At 36.6% G+C, this 22,211-nt stretch overlaps 1 protein-coding gene across 4 annotated transcripts in view; it reads right to left on the bottom strand.

Annotated features, from left to right (window-relative positions):
• LOC111148515 (pecanex homolog 1) overlaps positions 1-22,211 on the bottom strand; it is a 152,936-nt gene that overhangs the window by 93,674 nt on the left and 37,051 nt on the right. For all 4 annotated transcript variants that reach the window (XM_022505129.1, XM_022505128.1, XM_022505130.1 and 1 more), the window contains exons 3-5: positions 13,327-13,432; positions 7,595-7,640; positions 6,690-6,779 (exon numbers count right to left, since the gene is read on the bottom strand). In XM_022505129.1, coding sequence (XP_022360837.1) covers positions 6,690-6,779; positions 7,595-7,640; positions 13,327-13,432 — 242 coding nt within the window. The remainder of the gene's footprint in view (positions 1-6,689; positions 6,780-7,594; positions 7,641-13,326; positions 13,433-22,211) is intronic.

Raw genomic sequence — 22,211 nt, forward strand, 5'->3', positions numbered from 1 at the left:
AGACCCCTCTCAGGAGAATCTCAATAATAAAAGCATACCCTTCCCAAGATTGATATAAAATAAAAATGAATTACTAGAAATGTGTGGGTACTTTTAAAAAACCTAAACCTAGACAGGAGAATCTCAATAATAAAAGCATACCCTTCCCAAGATTGATATAAAATAAAAATGAATTACTAGAAATGTGTGGGTACTTTTAAAAAACCTAAACCTAGACTAGATTTAAATAATTAAAAACTTAGAAACAGCCTCTAGAATATACCACATAAATTGATATATAAATTGGGTTTTAAAGTCTTCAGCTTTAAGTAAAATTCATGTTCTTTATCCAGAACAGCTGGCACTGTACTTGGGTTCTAAATATCAAAATTTAGGGGCGCCTGGGTGGCTCAGTGGGTTAAAGCCTCTGCCTTCGGCTCAGGTCATGATCCCAGGGTCCTGGGATTGAGCCCCACATCGGGCTCTCTGCTCAGCGGGGAGCCTGCTTCCTCCTCTCTCTCTGCCTGCCTCTCTGCCTACTTGTGATCTCTGTCAAATAAATAAATAAAATCTTTAAAAAAAAAAATCAAAATTTAAAGTTAGCATATTTAATCTTTTGTAATATTAAATTATAAAGTTATTTCTAAAAACTCTCTATAGCTCTACTAAGCAATTAGAAATAGTGGATTCATATTTCAAAGTTATGGATTTTATAGAACAAAAACTTAACTGAACAAGTAACTGAAAATCATTAATTCTAATATACAAGAAAAAACTTTTTTAAAAAATGCTAATAACCAAAACCAATTCCCTTCTAAGACATTAATAAACCAGAAATATAAGTTTTCATTTAAAAAGACACAGCCAAACTTACTGTAATACATGTACTCTTTTCAATGTGGCTAAATATACCATAAAAAATTTTAATCTTATCAGGAAGAACTTTAGGTGGTTTTAGGAAATTTTCAAATAAATATGCTTGCTTGGATGTTTTTCTTACTGGTAGCAATATAGTCAAAGACAGGCTCAAATCAACACAAAGAGATACTATTTTTCATAAGCAAACTTTTTTTCAATGACTGCTACTTCCTGGCATTTAGGATAAGAAAGGCATGCGCACATGCTGCTTGTCCTGGTGCAAACTGGTGTAACCTTCTATAAAGCAATCTAGCAATATGGCCAAAAGTCTTCCAAAGATATACTCACCCATTATCACTCATCTTTTTCTAGAAATTGCTGCTAAAGGATAAAATCAGGTATGTATATAAAGTTTTGGCCACAAATTGTTCTTTTCCGATTATTATAAAACTTAAAACCTTAAAGTATTAAAATGTCCAATAAAAAAAGGTTGAATAAACTAGACTATTAAAACATCACACAGGCACTAAAAATGTTTTCAAAGATTACATACTCATATGAGAAAAAGTAGTTTAGTGAAAATGATGATACTATATAAAAAGTATGGTTCCAATCTATAAGAGTTAAAAATATTGAGTATATTTGCATATGTGTATAGGAATATTAAAGGTAAGATACCTACGGCATAAAAGTCCTGACATGCTATGTAACATGCTAAGTCAAGGAAGCCAGACACAAAAAACCACATATCCTATAATCCCATTTATATGAAATATACAGAATAGGCAAATGCATAGAGACAGAAAATAGATCAGTGGTTGCCAGGGGCTGGGGGTCAGAGGAAATGGGGAGTGTAATGGGTATGGGTTTCTTGTTGGGGTGACAAAAATGTTCTGGAATTGGATAGTGGTGATGAGCATACAACCATGTGAAATTACTAAAAATTACTGAATTGTATACTTTTTTTTTTTAAAGATTTTATTTATTTATTTGACAGACAGAGATCACAAGTAGGCAGAGAGGCAGGGAGAGAGATAGAGGGGGAAGCAGGCTCCCTGCTGAGCAGAGATCCTGATGTGGGAACAGGCAGGGCTCAATCCCAGAACCCTGGGATCATGACCTGAGCCGAAGGCAGAAGCTTTAACCCACTGAGCCACCCAGGCACCCCTGAATTGTATACTTTAGAAGAGTGAACTCTGGGACACCTGGGTGGCTTAGTCAGTTAAGCATCTGTCTTCAGCTCAGGTCATGGTCCCAGGGCCTGGGATCGAGCCCTGCCTGTTCCTTCCTCTCTCTCTCTGCCTGCAGCTCCCCCTGCTTGTGCTCTCTCTCTTACTATCCCTCTCCCTCTATGTGTCAAATAAATAAAATCTTAAAAAAAAAAAAAAGTGAATTCATAGTATATGAATTATATCACAATACAAAAATAATTTTTTAAAGTGATGCACCAAAAAACATTATTTTGGTGTCAAAAGTGTGAATTATTTTCTTCATATTAACTATTTTTTTCTAAAATTAACATATGTTACTTTCCTAAACAAAAACCACATTTCCTCCTCTCTTCTGGATCATCTCCATCAATTATAAAAACAAGCTGTTCTCTTACGCATTCTTACAAAATCCAAATCTCTCCTTTATCCTCCCTTCCCCTTCTGGCTTTCACCTTCCATCTCTGACCCTCTTACACAAATTCACCAAAAATAGTCTGTATTGCCTCTTTTCAGTTCTCCTCTAATTCTCTCCTACTTGTATTCTGACCCCTCTCATGAATATGCTTATCAAGGTCACCAACAACCTCTGCACTGCTAATCTCAATGTCAAGTCTCAGTCTCATATCACCTGGCTTATGAGTAATGTCTGACAAAGCTGACCACAGCACTCTCCTTGAAAAACTGGCATACAACACTCTAGGTCTTCCTGCACCCCACCAGTTGCTCCTACTCAGTCTCCTGCACCTATTTTTTTTTTAATTTTTAATTTTTATTTTTTTTTAATTTTTTATTATCATGTATTATTAGCCCAGGGGTACAGGTCTGTGAATCGCCAGGTTTACACACTTCATAGCACATACCTTCCCCAATGTCCATAACCCCACCACCCTCTCCCTACCCCCCCACCCCCTGGCAACCCTCAGTTTGTTTTGTGAGATTAAGAGTCTCTTATGGCTTGTCTCCCTGCCAATCCCATCTTTTTCATTTATTCTTTTCCTACCCCCAAACCCCCCACATCGCCTCTCAACTTCCTCATATCAGGGAGATCATATGATAATTGTCTTTCTCTGATTGACTTATTTCGCTAAGCATAATACCCTCTAGTTCTCCTGTACCTAACAAACTGGAGCGGCTCAAAGTTCAATCCTGGGAACTTCTCATTCCATCTATACATCCTCTTTTCTATCTCTCGTCCAGTATTCTGGTCCCCTGATAACTAAAATTCAGGAATCCTTGTAACTAGTTTCCTCCATCTTCTAGCCAGCCCCCACGCTCATACGGGAATAGGCTAACATACTGATCTTAGGTAAGGAAAACATGAGTGTGGCCGGAGAGGGAAACTGTACGTAAGTCCTTCTTCACAGTGAAAAAAGCAGAACCCACATCCCTACATCCTCAGGTCACACTCAATCACACTGAATCATGTTGATAAAAGGAGTGCCAACTAATCACTAACCGCCAACCAACTAGAGGTCGCTATCCTGTAAACCCAAACCAGCTAGAGAACTTAATGCGCCCCAACTGATAATTAAGCCAGAATGAACATCTGCCACTAGGTGGTGCCAAATCACAGCTGCGACCAACAAATTTGGATCAGGACGGGTGGGCAGGACACGGGAATTCCAGGTTAGGCTAACCATGCCGGCTTGCCAGTTAGTTTATGAACTTCATGATAACCCATTTTGCTGGTATCTATACACTGAAAACTCCTAGTTTCAAAATCTCAACCCATACTTCTTAAATGAAGTCCAGACCTAATTATATACTAATTACTGCCACTTGGAGATCTAACAACATCTCAGACTGATGTGCCCAAAACTGACCTCCCTATCTTACCCTGATCCCTGCTTCTAAATCTGCTCCTTTTCAGTTTTCCCCCTTCTCATCTTCCCCATCACTTAACTCAAACACCTTACAGTCATCCCATGAGTACTATTTCTCTCACATAATGTATCCATCAACATCAAGATGGCCTCTCATTAATATCTTCTACATACACAATCAGACTACTTCTCACTGCCCTCATCTGTGCCCTGGATTACTGTAATCATCCACTAACTGGGCTTCCTGATTCAGCCTCTGCCCTTTTTAATCTCAACACAGGAGCCACAGTGATTCTGTAAAACTGTAACTGACATCACGACACTCTTTCTGCTCAAAACCCTTTGGCAGTTGCTCATCTCACTGGGAATTAAAGCCACATCTTTATTTTTTTTTAAGATTTTATTTCTTTATTTATTTGAGAGACAGAGAGCACACGCATGAGAGAGAGAGCATGGGGGTGGGGGGATCGGGCAGCAGAGAGAGAGAGAGGGAAAAGCAGTCTCCCAGGATTCCAGGATCAGACCTGGGCCAAAGGCAGATGCCCCACCAACTGAGCCACCCAGGTACCCAAAACCAGAGTCTTTAAAATGGCTTACAAGGCTATGCAATTTGTCCCCTTACTTACTTTACACCAACCACACAATTTCTCAAACCTGACAGGCATGTTGTAACTTTAAGACTCTTGCCGATGCCGTTACCTCTGCATAGAGTCTCTCCCTCCAAATACCCTGATAGCTCACTCCTTCACCTCCTTCAGATCTTTGCTTCTGGCAAGGCTTTCTCCCCTTGACCACTCCATTTAAACTAAAACCCTCCCAGTCCCCACCATTCCCTATCCTCTGTCCCTACGACTGCATACAGATCTGACTTATACTAGCATGATTCCATACTAGTAGTATAGAAGCCACATAACGTTAGAATTTTTTGTCAGTTCACTGATTTATTTCCGGTACTTAGAATGGGGTGCTCTGAGCACATAATGAGTACTAAATAGTATCTTTTAAATGTTATCTTTGTGTGTTATCTGCTGAATGTTTAATGTTATCATATTAAAATGATAGAAGTTACAAAACTATCTAAAAGTGGTGTAACAGAAATTGAAAGCATGATTCAAAACTAGACTTCAATGATAGGACTGCCATTTTGTACCTATCTGACTTTGGGCAAGTTTCTTATAACCTCTAAGCCATGATATGTTCATCTGTAATGTGAGAATCATATTATTAACCTCAAATGCTTATAGTGAAGGTTGTGTGTATGCTTATAAAATGCTTAAAAGAAGACCTAAACCAACAGGTGACAAACTAAGAGCCATTGAGCCAACTTGGCCCTCTGCCTGCTTCTGAAAAGGCTTTAGTGTAACACAACCATGCGCACTCATTTACGTGCTGTTTATGGCTCCTTGTGCACGCTACAATGGCAGTGAAGTAGTTGCAAAAGAGACCATATGGCCTACAAAGCTATCTGACCACTTACGAAGAAGTTTGCTGACCCCTAGCCTAAATAATAGTGTGTGCTCGGTAAGTGTCAGACATCACTGTCTACGTCGATATGAATCTGCAGGAGAGGCTTGTGTGCATATAATTCCCAACACAAAAGACTACAAAACTCTTGCTTATGCGTGGTACTTTCCAGATACAAAATAAAGAAATAGGACCCTAAATGCAGTGGCACTAGCCCAAGATCATTACCTAATTTTTGAGACATTCTAATGATTATATATCACAGAAAACAATACTGTAATTCTCAAACTTATCAATTCACCTTAACCTTTTATAAGAAAATAGTTTCTATATTATATAGTGTGTTTGGAAGTTTTTTACAGGGGAGGGGTATGTTGGCAGGAGTAGTCCATAAAAGAAAATAAATGATGGGGTACTGCAATTCCAAAAAGCAGTTATAGCACAATAAACTTACATTCCAAGTACCTGGAACAAAACATGCTTGTAAGAATTGGTTGTTAAGAATTGCTTGTAAAATATTAAATAGGAAAATGTCATAATTTAGAAAGCTATTTGTAACTATAAATAAATTTCCTGTACTTAATTATGAAACTTATCAGCCTGCCTGCCTTCCAAAAAAATCACACATAGGCCAATAAAAACAACAGGTTAGAAACAGGGAAACAGGTTTCTGTCTCACTGATTATGTAACTTGGGATAATCTCCATTTGAAAAATGGAATAACATATCCATCCTTTCATGTCTGAAAATTAAAAATGAAACATAAAAATGTGACATTCTTAAAAAAAAAAACAACAAACTCCATTAAATCCAAAATACTCATTTATAAGGAATTGAATAAGGAGAGAAGGAAAAACACTTAAAGCCCAAATTTCCATTAAAAATCTGCTACAGGAGGCACCATGTCAGAGGCAGACACAGTTTCTCTCTAAGTCCAACAAGTTAGTTCTCTATTAAAACATACTGTCGGGTAAGATATAGAGCAACTAACATTTAGAGGTCATACTGGATGGAAAGTAACAGTCTTACATACTAGGTTACTAAACTAGGCAAGATGCTCTGACCCACTACAGACTAGCAGATTATCTCCCATCTCACACTCACTCCAGGGCACAGGCTCATAAAATTTTTCTCTCCATGTCGACTTGGCAGAACATGTGTAACTGAATTCCAGAAAGCTAAAAGTACTTATAACACTGTTTTACTATTATCCTAGTTAATAACTTTATTTTAATGTTGCTTAAAGATATCATATTAAATTATTATAAACTTCTGCCAAAATCAAACAGCATATTCTACAACTCACCGTGGCCACCACAATATATAACATCAGTGTGAAGTATAATGTTCTTACCTTGTTCTTCACTTCCTTCCTTACAAAGACTAGAGCTCTGGCCCAGACTTAAACTGATATCATCAGACGTCTTAGCGGTGTCTGTATCTCCTACGAAGTTAAGAGAAACATGTGAACACATTATTTTAAAAGTAAAGTCTGTACAGGGTGGCATAACAAGGAAGGATATCAACTACACTAGTTTACTATATACTATACTGGCATATGATGTCTATGAGAGCAGATTTTGCATACCATGGGTTGCGATAATGGATGACGCACTGAACTAATGGGAAGCATCATGGACTATGAGACCACATCTTTATTCTCACAGCACTATAAACCAAATAATACAAAAAGCTTCATATGGTTAGCTAATAAAGCTTTCTTTAAAAAGAAGCACTTTCTTAAAAGAAATGGAAATTATGTAATAACAAAACACTATACATTGCCTTCCCCAGGAAAATTATATAAATGCCCCTAAAAAAGTATAGAGTAAAAAAATTTATCTGAAATAGATGCAAGTAAAAGGTATATGTGAGATGTACAGAAAACATTTTCCCTCTTTTTTACTGTATTATTTGTACCCAATTTAAAGGTTTCACATTAAATTACTCGGTTTTCCACATATCTCACCAAAACCCATGAAAAGTATTGTCTTTCAAGGCAGAAAGTTTCTTATATATCACAACCTATAATTCACACAATGTAATGCAAATATTCAAAGATGTCTGTGAGATTTGGATGGTGAAAGGAGAATCCAATATAAATCAAGTAACCTTTAACATAAGATACATAACTGCATCTACAAATTAATTTCAAGAATGATCTTTCATGACATGTGAATATATAGTATTCAGTTTTCTTTATTACGTCAAAAATGCAATGGAATGTCACAGGCAACTTTCAACTTAGATAATGTCTACCTTTAATAGTTGCTGCTGTTCCAAGACGAGAGGAACCAGATCCAATCTGAAAATATGATATTAAGGAAAACTAATTAAAATGCTATGTCATTATCAATATGGCCTAGCAAGATCATCAGGCTAAACAATCATATTATCAAAACACACTATCAGTCACTTATATAGAAAGATACGCGCGGCGCACGCTGCCTCAGAGCCACATAACCTGTTTGCTGCGGCACATTCTGCACGTCTGCTGTAGATGTGCTAGGGCACGGAGTCCCTTTGCTTGCTCAGGACTGACGGGGCCCACAGAGCGGGATGCCTCCTCCAACACCCAGCAGTCCACGACATACAATTACTAACTTTTTTTTATTATATCATGACATGCTCATATTAGAGATAAAAGCAAAACCCGGTGTTAAGTCTATCTGAAACAAATTTAGACTTATCAGGGCATGTAAAAGGAAGCTTTGGGACAAAACATTAACATATGTTACAAACAGCAACCTAAATCTTACTGTCAATTGTTACTGTATCAATATGCACTTTCCTGAGTTCTAGACAAAAGTAAGTACTTCTTTGTTGACCACTATAACATATTTAAAAAGAATAAAACACTAAAGGATCCAAGTAAAATGACTGTTTAGCACGAACTATAAATAGACAACTAAAACCTACTGAGCTTTTAATGCTTATATTCAGATGATATAACACCTCCCTAAAATCTTAGCCTTCATTCATTATACCACCATAAAAATCATATAAACAAATACCACAAACTCCACAAACACATTAAGGAAATCAAACATAACAACATGACAGTTACTAAATCCACAAGTCTTAGTAAATTTCTATAACCTGTTTTCAAGGGATTTAAGAAGAACACAGTCAAGCAAATTTAATATTTTAGAATAAAATTAATATTCATATAATACTTTGTATTTTACCAAATCCTTTGTTTTTGTTTTTTTTTTTTTAAGATTTCATTTTTTAAGTAATCTCTACATCCAACTGGGGCTCAAACTCACAACCCTAAGATCAAGAGTTATACATGCTCTCCTATCTGAGTCAGCCAGGCAGTCCCCAAATCTTTCCTTTCTTTGATTCAACTGATAGAAGTATACAATAAGAAACTTGCTCAAAATATAAGTTAATATTGAGTTTGAAGGGACATGAGAGTCCTTCTTGATCTGGATGGCAATTAAAAGGTATATACGTATATAAAAACCCACTGTGCTGTACACTTAAGTGTATACTATGCTGTATGATAGTTTTAGGTCACTGAAAAAGTCAGTAAAAACAAACATATACATGGGGCACCTGGGTGGCTCAGTGGGTTAAGCCGCTGCCTTCGGCTCAGGTCATGATCTCAAGGGTCTTGGGATCGAGCCCCGCATCGGGCTCTCTGCTCAGCAGGGAGCCTGCTTCCTCCTCTCTCTCTGCCTGCCTCTCTGCCTGCTTGTGATCTCTGTCTGTCAAAAAAAAAAAAAAAATCTTTAAAAAAAAAAAAAAAAAAAAAAAAAAAACAAACATATACAAACAGGTTAGAACTAGCGCCTTTTGATGTGGCCAATAAAAAAAAATGAGTTTTGCAACATTATTTGATCACTTTATTAAGCTGACGCTCCTGATTTTTTCCTAAGTTCTGCTTTCAATTAGCCATAAAACGCACTGCAACTAAACAGAAACAAGCCAAAAAGCATTTTACTGCAAAATAAAATTTCATGTTTATCACACCTGGTAGGTAAGTTATAGAATTAATATACACTATTTTTCACTAGTATAATACATATAGCTTCCTAGACAAAAAAAAAAAAAAAAAAAGCAAACAAACAAAAAACACATTTTATAAGCACACCCTTCTAGAAATTTAAACCTAAAAAACAACTTTTGAATACTGGTATACTAGTCATTTGCCTACAACCACAAAGTGTTCCCTTTTCTTTCCTTAACAAGCTTCCTACTTTGTTCAGATGTTGGGTGTGTATCTTTTGATCTACAAAAAGTGGGCCCTGGTTTTGGTCGGTGAACGTGTGCGAGAGTCTGCTGGCGGGCTTCAGGGAAAGATCTCTACATGCCTGAGAAGACGACAAGCAAGCGCAACTCTGCCCACACTGTTGCCTGCTTCTTACCTTTTGACAGGGTCATGACTGACACTGCAGTGCTCATCCCACAATCTGGAGGGAAAAGCCAACCCAAGACCTAACATGACTGAATGGCTGAACAAATGGCCCACAGCCGCCTTCAGTCTTGGAGGACAAACACAGACTCTCATTTCTTTGAGTCACTTAATTAGTTGAGTTCTATTGCTTGCTGACAAAGCATTCTTAATGGATACAATGGTGGTTATATTTTAATCTTCATGCTTTTCCATATTATTTAAATTTATCCCCACCAAATATAAAAGAGTCAGGACTATTTATGTCTGAAACAGAGGACTCAGAATACAGTACATCCAAATAGGGGAATGCATTCCCCCAAAATGTCACTGTAGAAAAACACTGAATGTCATTAACATTCATGATATATTCAACAAAGAAAATCAAGTTCCAAACAGCATGAACACTATAATCCCAACTTTTTAAAAAATGGTTTTTGATTATGACATTAGGGATGATTTTATTTTCTTCTGTTTGCTTTCCCTCAATAGCTATTTTTCTAAAAATGAGCACATTTAGAAAAGGAAAATTTTACAGAAAAAAGGTGTTCTGCACCAAGCAGAATGGTTCAGTTGTTTCTTCTCTTTGGTAAGTGCCACAGGAAAGGTCAGGAAGGATTATGGGTGTCAGAGAAGAAAAATTCTTCCAACTATATAACAATCTGGCAAATCTTTGCCCCTCCTTCTAGCTGGAAACAATTATTCTCTCCTCTAAAATCATTAGCCCCTTTTCTGTACCATTCCTATGACAATTACTACTTTGTATCTTAGACTTACATTTCCTTGGTAACATACATCGTATTTATAACTTTGGTTACTTACAACACATCTACCCTGGCACTGTAAACTCTGTGATGGTAAGACCCATTCCCCACTCCATTCAAATAAATTGACTTGAAAGCTATTGGGCACTAAAATATATGAGGGAAGACAAGTGATAAAAGGAAAGGGAGGTACAGGGTAATAAAAAACAAGAAAAAAGAAAGGGAAAGGAAATAGAATAGAAGATGGAAGACAGAAGGGCAGAGGCGGCAAGAAGGAAAGAATGATAATGGCTAAGACACAGCCACCATACTCAAGTTCACTACCCAGTAGAGAAGACATTACATAAACAACTATGATAATGTTTAGTAAGTGTCATATAATAAAACATGGACAAGAAGCACAGTGTGTCTACTGGTAATAAATGGGATAAAACTAAAACGCCAAAATCCAAGTAACACAGTAACTTCCATTATTTGCCCATTTTTATTCAAGAGTTAATATTTTAAGAAAAATCAAATTGGGTATGTTGCATATTTATGTCCAGACAAGCTTTAATGACACTCAGGATGGGAGTCCCTCCCTAAAAAAGTAGGGGAAGTTCCAATAGACACGATGCCATGATAGAGCTACTGAAGATGGCTGGCTACTGCTGCTCCCTTTCAACTGTCCTACTGGAAAGAAGGAAAAAAAAAAAGTTTGGCTCTCCAAAAGACTCTGGGAAAAACATACACTTAACTCCCTCGGTAATCGGACATTGCCAACATCTGTCAGTATGGACAAAGGCCAGCGTTAATTAAGCATACAAAACACACAGCCATATTTAAAGATTAAGCCATTTCATTTCATAAAGAGACTGGGAAACCAAAGCCAACCAAAAGAGGATCAAGGATAGTAATACTTCTCTTCAAACTGATATTGTAAAAATTGAAACTTAAAAGGTATGGATGTAATTAAAATGTCACAGCCCTTTGCAATAATGTTTCTTTTTTATTTTACTTACTTTCTGAGAGAGAGAGAGAGAGAGAGAGAGAAAATACACTTGGGCAGGGGGGTGGGGCACAGGAAACGGGAGAGAGAGAATCCTGAGCTCAGGGCTCGAGCTCACAACCCTGAGATCATGAACTGAGCTGAAATCAAGAGTCTGACACTTAACCAATGGACCCACCACCCAGGCATCCCACCATTGTTGTTGTTTTTTAACTCTAACATTTCCCATTGGCTTGTTACAGAAAGAAGACAAATTTAAGGACATATCTGTTCTATACCACACTGAATCAAAACTAAAATTGTGACCAAAAATTCATGCACTTTAAGTTTAAATCATGAAACACAATTCAAACAGAGGCAAATCTATCAAAATATATTAGGAAACAAAACCCTAGTCAAGATTTTGATTCACAGAATATGGTGTTTTCCCCAATATTTTTCCAAAGCAGCGTAGGGCTAAACTAGGTGGAACAGTAATACTGTGAAACAGTCGGGATAACTAAGTCCGCTACCTCATTATTTGTTAAACGAAGTGCCAGGTCAGCTTCTATCTCTAAAGTTCTATTATCTGTATAGATAAAGATAATTAGCACCTGTTCACTGAAAGTCAACTATGCACAAGGCGGTCTATTGGATCAAGGAGGAAGAAGGAGAACCGACGCTGTGGGGGATTACAGGCTGCCACACAGGATCACACACCAAAGCGCGAAGTGCTAATAAGTGCGCCCTCTGCAGGAGAAAGAGGCAACAGCACAAGGCCTCTGAAAATCCTGAGAAACGGGATGGTTCTAACAAAAGTTAGAGTTAGGAGGAAGAGAGATCTCAACCCACAAGCAGTGTGGAACAGTAGAGAGACTGCACTGAACATCAAGAAGTGAGGTCCAGACCCTGATAAAAATCTTCTACGTACTGAAAGGGCTGACGGAAGAACCCACCACACGCCGTGGTTAGCTAACGCTGGACTATGACAGGACCTCTAAGGTGCTCGCTAGGTCTCCCCCCTTGAGCTTCTCCAGCGTCACTCCAGCTACCTACCAGGCTCATCTGCTGAGAAGGCAAGCAGGCGTTAGTAGGACTTGGACTCTTGTGGGAGATGTTCAGGACGGGGGACAGAAATGCAGCCGTGAAGGCCCAGCTGGGGTTAGAATGACAGCACAGCTGGCGTCAGCCAAGTTGTGAGAGCAGATTTTCAGAGTTACTATTTTAAGTTAAACGTTACAGAACAGAAAGACATTAAAATTGGCAAAAGCAGATCTGTATTCTACATCTAGCTCTAACACCAACACCTTGAGCAGCAATTCTGAGAACATTTTATTAAGTATAATTAACACATTAAATTAGTTTCAGGTGTACAACACATTGCCTCAACAATTCTATACATTACTTGATGCCCACCACAATAAGTGTAGATTTTGAAGAAATTACTTTTTTTTTTTTTTTTTTTTGCCATGTTTAAGCTAGGAATAACCCCAGACACCTATCTCCCTCCAATACCAAAAATGTGAAGGTAAGTAAGAGTGCAAGTGAGGGTCTAATTTTCCTAAAGGCATTCACGACAACTGTCATGGTCAAAACTACCCTAGGCAATGAGCACGAGGCGCATGCTCAGCAAAAATGTACTTAATGAAAGTGAAAATTTAGTTAAAAATAATACCAATGATGATATTATTAATAAACAATTAAAAACTTAAAATCAGCTCAAAAACTTAAACTTTAAAAGATAATTAAAAACTTGAAATCAGCACGATATACCCAAACCCAACTGACTATTACATATAGAATTACTTAAGACCACCATCAGGAGAAGGGAAAAATACAAAATAAAATCACAGGTTCCTACCTGGTTGCTTGGATCTAGGCCAGCGTAAGAATTTCTTGAACTGCAACCAACTGGAGGTGTGGCCTCTCGAATGAACTCAGACATTTCAATCCCTCCACCAGGATCACTGTGCGAAAAAATGAGAAAAAGAGAGAGTAACTGTCATTATTCTGCCATCAATGGTTTTTTGTTTATTATTTTCTAAGTTATTATACCTTTTTCTATAAAACTGAAAGGCTCTAATTTCTAACAGAGCAAACAGGAATTTAAAAAAAGATCATTCTTCATTTGTAAGTCTTATAATCTGAACCATTTTATAACCACATCACTACTTGAAAATATTTAAAACTCTCTCCCAAACGGTCTACACCTAATCTGACATTAGTAACTCACCTTAATTACAATTATAGATGCTAAATACAGCACATAGTTTATGACATGTGCCATAAAGCCATTCTAGCAAAGACCTCATTTGCCTTTTGTTTCCCAAGAGCACAGAGCGACTGGCCGAGGCAAACAGAGAAGGCAACAGATCTCACACCGCCTCTCTCCAGAAGCACAGTCTGGCTGAGCAGCATGACACTATGAGGAACATGCAACAGTCCACCTTGTCAAGCTAACGCTGTCTGTATTTTTTACGTTAACAGCATTTAATTAGGGATACTAACTTGTTTTATAGAAGGAGAAAGCTAAGATTTCAGGTTTGTATTGAGTTAGAAGGCTTAAGTTTAAAAAAAATAAAATGATGTAGTAAAACAGGTATTAGAAAGATAAGAGAGAAGTACTAAGTTCAAACATATGTTGAGTACTTAAAGTCTACACAGAGTACTTAAAGATAAGAGGATCTAAAATTAGGGGAAAAGATCACACCAAATTTCAAAAAACTTAGAAAGTTATAATAAGATTCCTCAGGAACATAACTTTTAAAATAACGCAGTCCTATAAGTTACCAAAATCCCATTTTTTTACCCAAAGATTTTTACTCATTCTACCTGGTACATACAGAGGAAATATGTGAACTTTTAAGTTACTGTTATCAAGGATAAACGTTCCAGTATACATGCTAGAATTATAGCAGATATAAAGTATCTTGCCATCCAGCATCTAGTTCAATCATCTGGTTAACAAGACCACCAAAAAGCAACCCAAAATTCTTCTGTTGAGCCACCTCACCCCAAACTCGCATATGGTTTTGGGTAACGTTGACCATACATCCAGGTCTAGGGGTGAGCGCTACTGGCCAAAGCCAATCAGCATATTCCATCCTTCTGGTCATAGAACTTAGTCCTAGCACAGGCACAAGACCTAACTCAGGCTAGTATGAATCAGGCCAGGAGTGTGCTACTATTAAGAGAGGTTATTTCTCTACATCTGCTAGTCTTAATGCTAGTCTTACTGCTGAGAAGTCTTAATGCTGAGAGATTTAAGGCCTGGCGCTGCTGCAGCCATTTTACAACAGTATGGGGGGTGCTGTCTAAGAAGTTCACTGGAAAAAAATGGAGACCAGCCTGGTAAAGGAAGCCAGATCGTGAAATGACTGACACTGCATCTTCCCAATTCGAAGACATCCCTCACACACAGACTTTTCAGTAGTGTGTGCCATAAATTCCCATAAGCCTATTTCAATGAGGTAATCTGACAGCTGCAATCAAAAAATACAGGCAAAATAGAATTTGCTTACAAGTATGCCTTCCATTTATAAGTATTTATCACTATAGCTATTCTAGTGACTTTTAGTATTAATGGTCTCATAACTATCATGTCCCTGTTTACTTAATGGGTTCCCAATTCTAGGCCACTAACTGCAGTTAGTTAACTCATACTCAGTGAAGAAAATCAGCTTTCTAACTTGCTATCCACTTATACAAATAAAATATACCGGAACTCAGTTACAAATCTCATAGCAATTCAGCATGCAAATGTCCATGTGTGAGAGAGGTGAACCATACTCGAGTTTCTTGGCTGTTTGCTGTTAACTCATACAGGACACGTGGGCCAGAATGAAAAATCTTCTTCTAATTTGGCAAAATCTTCAGTGTGTATGTAGAGACAGCTATCACCACACTGAATGAGTGGTGAGTACTAACCAGCAACATCACCGTTCTCTCCCCCGTTCTCCAGAACGCATTCCCTAAGTCAGATTCCCGGAAATCAGAAGACGGAGAGTAAGGCAAAGATTAAAGAATACAATATTCAACCCCAGAGAAAGGATAGAGAGCCTCACCTTTCCTAGTTTATATACATCAACTTTATTGGTATATGATTCACATATCACCCAATTTATCCATTTAAACTGGCAAATCAATAGTTTTTAATATATTCATAAAGTCATGCAACCATTACCATAGTTCATTTTAGAACATTTCTATCACCTCAATAACAAACCCCTTTAGCTATTACCCCGCTTCCCTTCCCATCCACCCCCAGCCTTAAGTAGCCAGAAATCTGTTTTCGGTCTTTATATATTTGCCTATTTTGCATGTTTCATAGAAATGGAATCATAATATGTATGTTCTTTGTGACTGGCTTCCTTCACTTAGCCTCAAGTTTTCAAGGTTAATATGTGTTGTAGCAACTATGAGTACTTCATATTTTTTATGGCCAAATAATCCTTCACTGTATGGAGAGAACACATTTTGTCAACTCATTTGTCAGCTGATGGGACAGTATTGCCTACTTATAGACACCACTTCCGAGAGCAATTACAAATGATTACAATCTGAAGGTTAAGTTATTATAAATAACAAATAAAAGCAAATATTTACTAAGTACTTAATACATTCCAGTCATAGGGGCATGTGCTTTATTTGTATTTTCTCATGAAATCTCCTCCTAAAACCTAAGATATAAATACTTATCCTCATTTTAGAGATGAAAAAACTGAAAACCAAAAAGTGTAAAAATCTACGGTCTCACATTGGTATATGGAGTTCAGGCGGGAAGGGAGGATACAAATAATATTTACACAGTACTCTACAATCTGTTATATGTTTTCTCTCCCACACACAGCTGAATGTAGGTACTTACAGCCAATGAGAACTGAGACAAGACTTGAACTCCTTGTCTGTACAGCTCTAAAGTCCACTCTAAAACACCAGTACTTGTCTTTTAAAAAGAAAATTTAGCATTCAAGTTTTCTTTCCATTTCAAAACCAAAAATAAACACCATTGTCTAAAACAGGGTTTTTTAACCTCAGCACTGTTGATATTTGGGGCCACTTCATTCCTGACCGTGGGGGACCATCTCGCACATGGCAGGATGGTTAGCGCTATCCCTGACTGCCATGCTAAATGCCCGCAGCCTAAATGCCCGCAGCACTTGCCCCTGGTTGTGATAAACAAAAATGTCTCCAAATATTGCCAAATGTCTCTTTGTGGGGAGAATCACCCCCAGCTGAGAAACAATGATACAGAACTTGCCCAGGGGCCAACACTGAGTGGGCAGGAAATATTAAAGGGAGTAAAAAGAGGAGGAATGAAAAAATGGATAGCTCCTTTTGTAACGAAATAATCCTCTAGCAAAATTACCAGACCTCTCTTCTCTACAAATTCAGAAGTAGAACTTTAGCCAGCGGGTCACTGTCCTAAATATAGCTAAACACACAAAATGGCTGAGTAAGAGTTTCTTTATTAGCAAGACTTGCAGATTTTTGGCAATGGCAATTTCAGCACATACCTGGAAAGTATAGTAGTTTACAATTCTCACAGAAGCAAAGTGGTCTACTGCAGTAAGCAATACACCAAATTCAGGGAATCTCTACCTTTATGCCTTAATTTCCCCATCTGTTAAAAAAAAAAAATACCAGGTACACGGAGAGGCAGAAAAGCAGAAGGGGTCTAATCTGAATTATAAAGGAGATTTCACAAACCTGATTTGTTGGTTATTAGTACCATGAACTGCTCAGGCTTTAAGGAGAAACTTCACAGCACCATTACAGTACTAAATTTGCAAATCTAATGTAGATCATAATGATGTTCATAAAAGTATGAATAGGTAAAAACAAAGTCCTTAAACAAATCCTCAAAAGATTTGCCCTAAAATTTACCCACATATAGTTTAAATACTTAATTTACAGTATTTCAAGCACTACAGTCATGAGAAACAGAAAATATGGTCTCCAAAATATTTGTATTCAAATCCTAAAATCCAGTGTGCTAATTTCCTCTCCTGAAACATTAAAAAAGTAATACAAATATTAATGACTTTCATTCTTTCTCTAATAAAGATTAAATAAGGATTTTTGAACTGCTGTACCAGAGCCGACAACCATAAGGCTCAAGTCCTCCTGCGTTCATTCATTCATGCAACAAACTGACAACTATACTGTACCAAGCACAGTGATAGGCTCTGGAAATGAAATTATTTTCCTGTCCATTTCTTCTCCTCAGAACGAAATGTGAGTCCAAGTGGGAGAGTGGGGGAAAACAGATATCAAGAACAAAAATCTACAAAAAAGATTTCATTTAAGGGTGAAACTTCAAAACACTTGAAGATTAGAAAAACACAAGGATATAAGCCAAAACTTTAACCATGGGCTAGAAGTCATAGCCTATGAAAGTTAAACTACTGTAAGGACTAGAAAGGAAAAAATAAAACTGTCGTCACTTATAGAAAATCAAATACCTATAAAGTTCCAACATTAATAGGGGAGTTTAGTGAGGCTGCTGGATAAACAGGAAACTGTTATATTTGTAGGAGAGAAAAAAAACAGAAAGGGCAATTATGAAACATTTCTGTAATGAAAACACTATAAAATAATTTGGCAAATTTAACAAAAGTTATGCAAGTCTTTTAATGAAGAATTGATATATATTTACTGAAAGATATTAAAGAAGGCTAAGTAAATGGAGAGATTCAATATTGTAAAGCTATTAATTCCCAGCAGAGGAATCTCCATATTCAATGTAATGTCTATAAAAATCCTATGTTCTTAAAGACTTTGCCCAACAGGCTCTAAATTCTATATCAAAGAACAAAGAGCCAAGAATAATAGTCACTCCTGAAAAAGAAAAAAGTAGGAGGTCTGCCCCACCAGACATCAAAAGTCATGTCATAAAGCTACAATAACTGGGACAGTGTGGTAATGACAGAGGCACAAACAACCAGATCAACAGAACAGAAAAGAGAGCCCATAAACACACCTGCCATATATGGAAATTTAGCTTATGACAGAGTGAGTACTAAAGATCACCAAGGAAAAGACAGTCTCTTTAACAAATATTGATTAAACCAGTTACTCTTAAAGAAACAAGAATCCAATCCCTACCCGACACTATAAATAATTTGAACTGAAATCCAAAAACAAAAGAAATATGACTTTTAAAAGAAGATATAAGAGAATATATTTCTTATCTTTGTGTAGGAAATAACTGCTTAAACAAGACACAAAAAATGCTAATTATGAAAAAATGGTACATCTTGAATTTTAGAACATATGCTAATCATAAATCCCCTGAAGGAAGCCAAAATGGCAAGACACAAACTGGGAGAAAATGTCCGTAATGTATATAACCGATAAAGTAGTAGTATCATGAATTTCCTTTTAAAATTCCTATTGTTCAATAAGAAAAACACAAGTCCAAAGAAAAATGAAACAAGACATGAACGGGCCTTGGAAAGAACAGAAAAACTAAATGGACCAAGTATGTATGATAAGATGCCCAATCTCATTAGTAATCAGAAAGTTTAACTGAAAGTCCCAATGAGGCACATTTAACACTTATTTGAATGGCAAAGTTTTAAGGCTTATCAAAACGAAATAATGATGAAGATATGGAACAACAAGAACTTTCACATACTAATGGTGTGAGTATAAAGTCCCAAACAGGCTGGAATTATCTAATAAAACTGAACATGAAAATACCCTATGAATCAGTTTATATTCACTAGATATCTTGTGTACCAAGAAACACATACAATAATGTGTCTTCAGAACACATAGATAAATAAAATGAACAAGTAAATTGTAGTCTATTCCCACAGTAGTAGACTGTACAACAGTAAATATGAATAAATGAAAGCTATAAGCATCAACATAAATAAGCCAATAAAATACAATATTTCGGACAAAAAAAACCCCTCATAGAGGAATACATATAGTATTATTCTCTTTGGGATATCCTAAGGCAGATTAAAATTAATATGTTTAGTAATATGTACAAAGACTGGATAAAAAAGAAAAGCAAGGGAATTATTAACATAAAATTCAAGATAATGATCATTCTTGAAGGAAAAAGAAAACAGAATGAAATGGGAAAGAGTATGTAAAGGCTTGTACGGTATTGGTATAATAACCTATTTCTTAAGTTTTGTGGTGGGTAATCAAAGTCACTTTATTATTATTCTCTAAATTATACTGAATGATATGATTGATAAGCTATTTAGGAATATATACATTTCACAATAAAAATTTTTTAATTTTAAATTTTAAACTGAAAGAAAATGGAAGAACAATTCGTAATGAAAGGAAAGGAATTAAAAACACAGGGACACCTGGGTAGCTCAGCTGGTTAAGTGTTTGCCTTTGGCTCAGGTCATGATCTCAGGGTCCTGGGATCAAGCTCCATGTCCTTGGGCTCTGTGGTCAGCAAGGAATCTGCTTGAGGATTCTTTCTCCCTTGCCCTCTGCCCCACCGCCCCCTTAAAAGAAAAGGAATGGTTCTAAATACTTTATATGTATTATCTCTCATCCATTCTTTGTATCCTATATCATAAGATACAGTATTTTTGGGGAAGCCTGGGTGACTCAGTTGGTTAGACGACTGCCTTCAGCTCAGGTCAAGACCCCGGAGTCCCGGGATCGAGTCCCATGCATCAGGCTCCCAGCTCCACTGGGAGTCTGCTTCTCCCTCTGACCTTCTCCTCATTCATGCTCTCTCACTGTCTCTCAAATAAATAAATAAAATCTTAAAAAAAAAGAAAGATATAGTATTTTTATTTATATATTTTATATTTATTTATTTATATGTATTATACATATTTATATTTAGTATATATATATATACTTCTAATTTTATTTATTCATTTATTTATAATATTATTTTATTTATTTGCCTCATCATTCAGGTGAGAAAGCCAAGGCATAAAAAGCTTAAGTAACTCCCCCCAAGGTCATAGTCAGGAAGTGATTCAAGCCCTAGCAGATTAAGTGCAGAGTGTACATTCTGTCTGCTTACTCATGATACAAGGGTATGCATTTCCTAATAAAAATAAGATAGACTTAAAAAATACATAGAACCCATGGAAAATATGTGAAATTTTATGAGACAGGTAAAAAAATGGATATATACACCATGTCCCTGATGAGACTTCATATTTTAAAGGTTAAATTTTCTCCATATTGAATATACTTATCAAGTCTAATGGAATTTTCTGGAGGATGAGCAAAAGGGGCATCTCACAAAAAACTATGTACAGTTGACCCTTGAACAACACAGGTTTGAAACACGCAGGTCCACTTACATGTGGATTTTCTACAGTTTACAGTACTGTAAATGTATTGTCTCTTCCTTATGATTTTCTTTAAAAACAGTATCTTTTCTCTAGCTTACTTTATTATAAGAACACAGTACATACATAATACATATGACATACAAAACATGTGTTAGTTGACTGTTTATGTTCCCAATAAGACTTCTAGTCAACAGTAGGCTATTAGTAGTTAATTGGGGGGAGGGGAGTCAAAAGTTATACATGGATTTATCTTATTTTATTTATTTATTTATTTGAGAGAGCGTGAGAGTGAGAGAACACAAGAGGGGCAGCAGCAGAGAGAGGGGAAGAAGCAGGTTCCCTGCTCAGTGGGGCTTGATCCCAGGACCCTGGGATCACCTGAGCCAACAGTAGATGCTTCACCGACTGAGCCACCCAGGGGCCCCCATACATGGATTTCTGACTACACAGGGAAGGGGCTTGGTGCTCCTATAACCCCTCACTGTTCAGGGTCAGCTATTTACGCATGAGAAGAACTAAGAGAACACTCCAAGAGAAGAGTACTGAAAACGGATTCACAATGCTAAATAATAAGCATATTAGTAAGCCATAAAACAGTACAAAATAAAAAACAAAACAGAACAAAACAAACAGCAGTATGGTATAAACAAAAGAGAAAGAGATCAATGGGTGAGAAAACAAAGCCCAGAAATTGATATATGTATATATGCTTATGCTACATGGAAAGGAAAGTATTTAAAATTACTGGGGGAAAATGCATTATTCACTCAATAGTGTTGGGACTAACCTGAGAAAAAAAAAAAAAAAAAAAAGAACCAAACAAAAAAAGAATGTTTTCAGCTTGACTACAATTTAAGATGAAAAATTATAAAAATGCTGAAAGCAGACACAGGCAAACATTTATAAAATATGGGGGAAGAAAAAAATCTCACACAACTTGGTATCAAAGGCAGAACTAATAAAACATTCACAGAATAGACTGCACAAAAATAAACTGTGGCATATAAATAAATAAAATGCTATAAATTATTTGACACAAAATATAAAGAATTAAAATCCTTCATAAATACCTTCTCCAAATAAACAGCAAAAATCACCAACAGAAAAATAAGCAATTCACAAAATAAATACGTAACAATAACACAAGAAAAATACATCCATTTTAACTAGTAATCCAAAAACTTAAAAATTAAACAGTGAGCTATCTACCACAGTTTTGTCTAAATACCAAACACTCAATGTTGTCAATGTGCAGAAAAAGCAGCCCTCAAATTGCTGACAGTGGTAATTAGAAGGTTAATCTTTGGAATGTGGCAATATATACTGAAAAACTTAAAAATGGGTATAGCTTTCTAGTATTTTACCTCTGCCAAATTATAATTAAAATTTTAATCATTAAAAATGAAAATATCCCAGGGGCACCTGTCTGGCTCAGTTGGTGGACTGTGCAATT

The sequence above is a fragment of the Enhydra lutris genome, unplaced genomic scaffold, assembly GCF_002288905.1.
Source record: "Enhydra lutris kenyoni isolate GAN:26980312 unplaced genomic scaffold, ASM228890v2 scaffoldscaffold20, whole genome shotgun sequence".
NCBI classification, from domain to species: domain Eukaryota; kingdom Metazoa; phylum Chordata; class Mammalia; order Carnivora; family Mustelidae; genus Enhydra; species Enhydra lutris.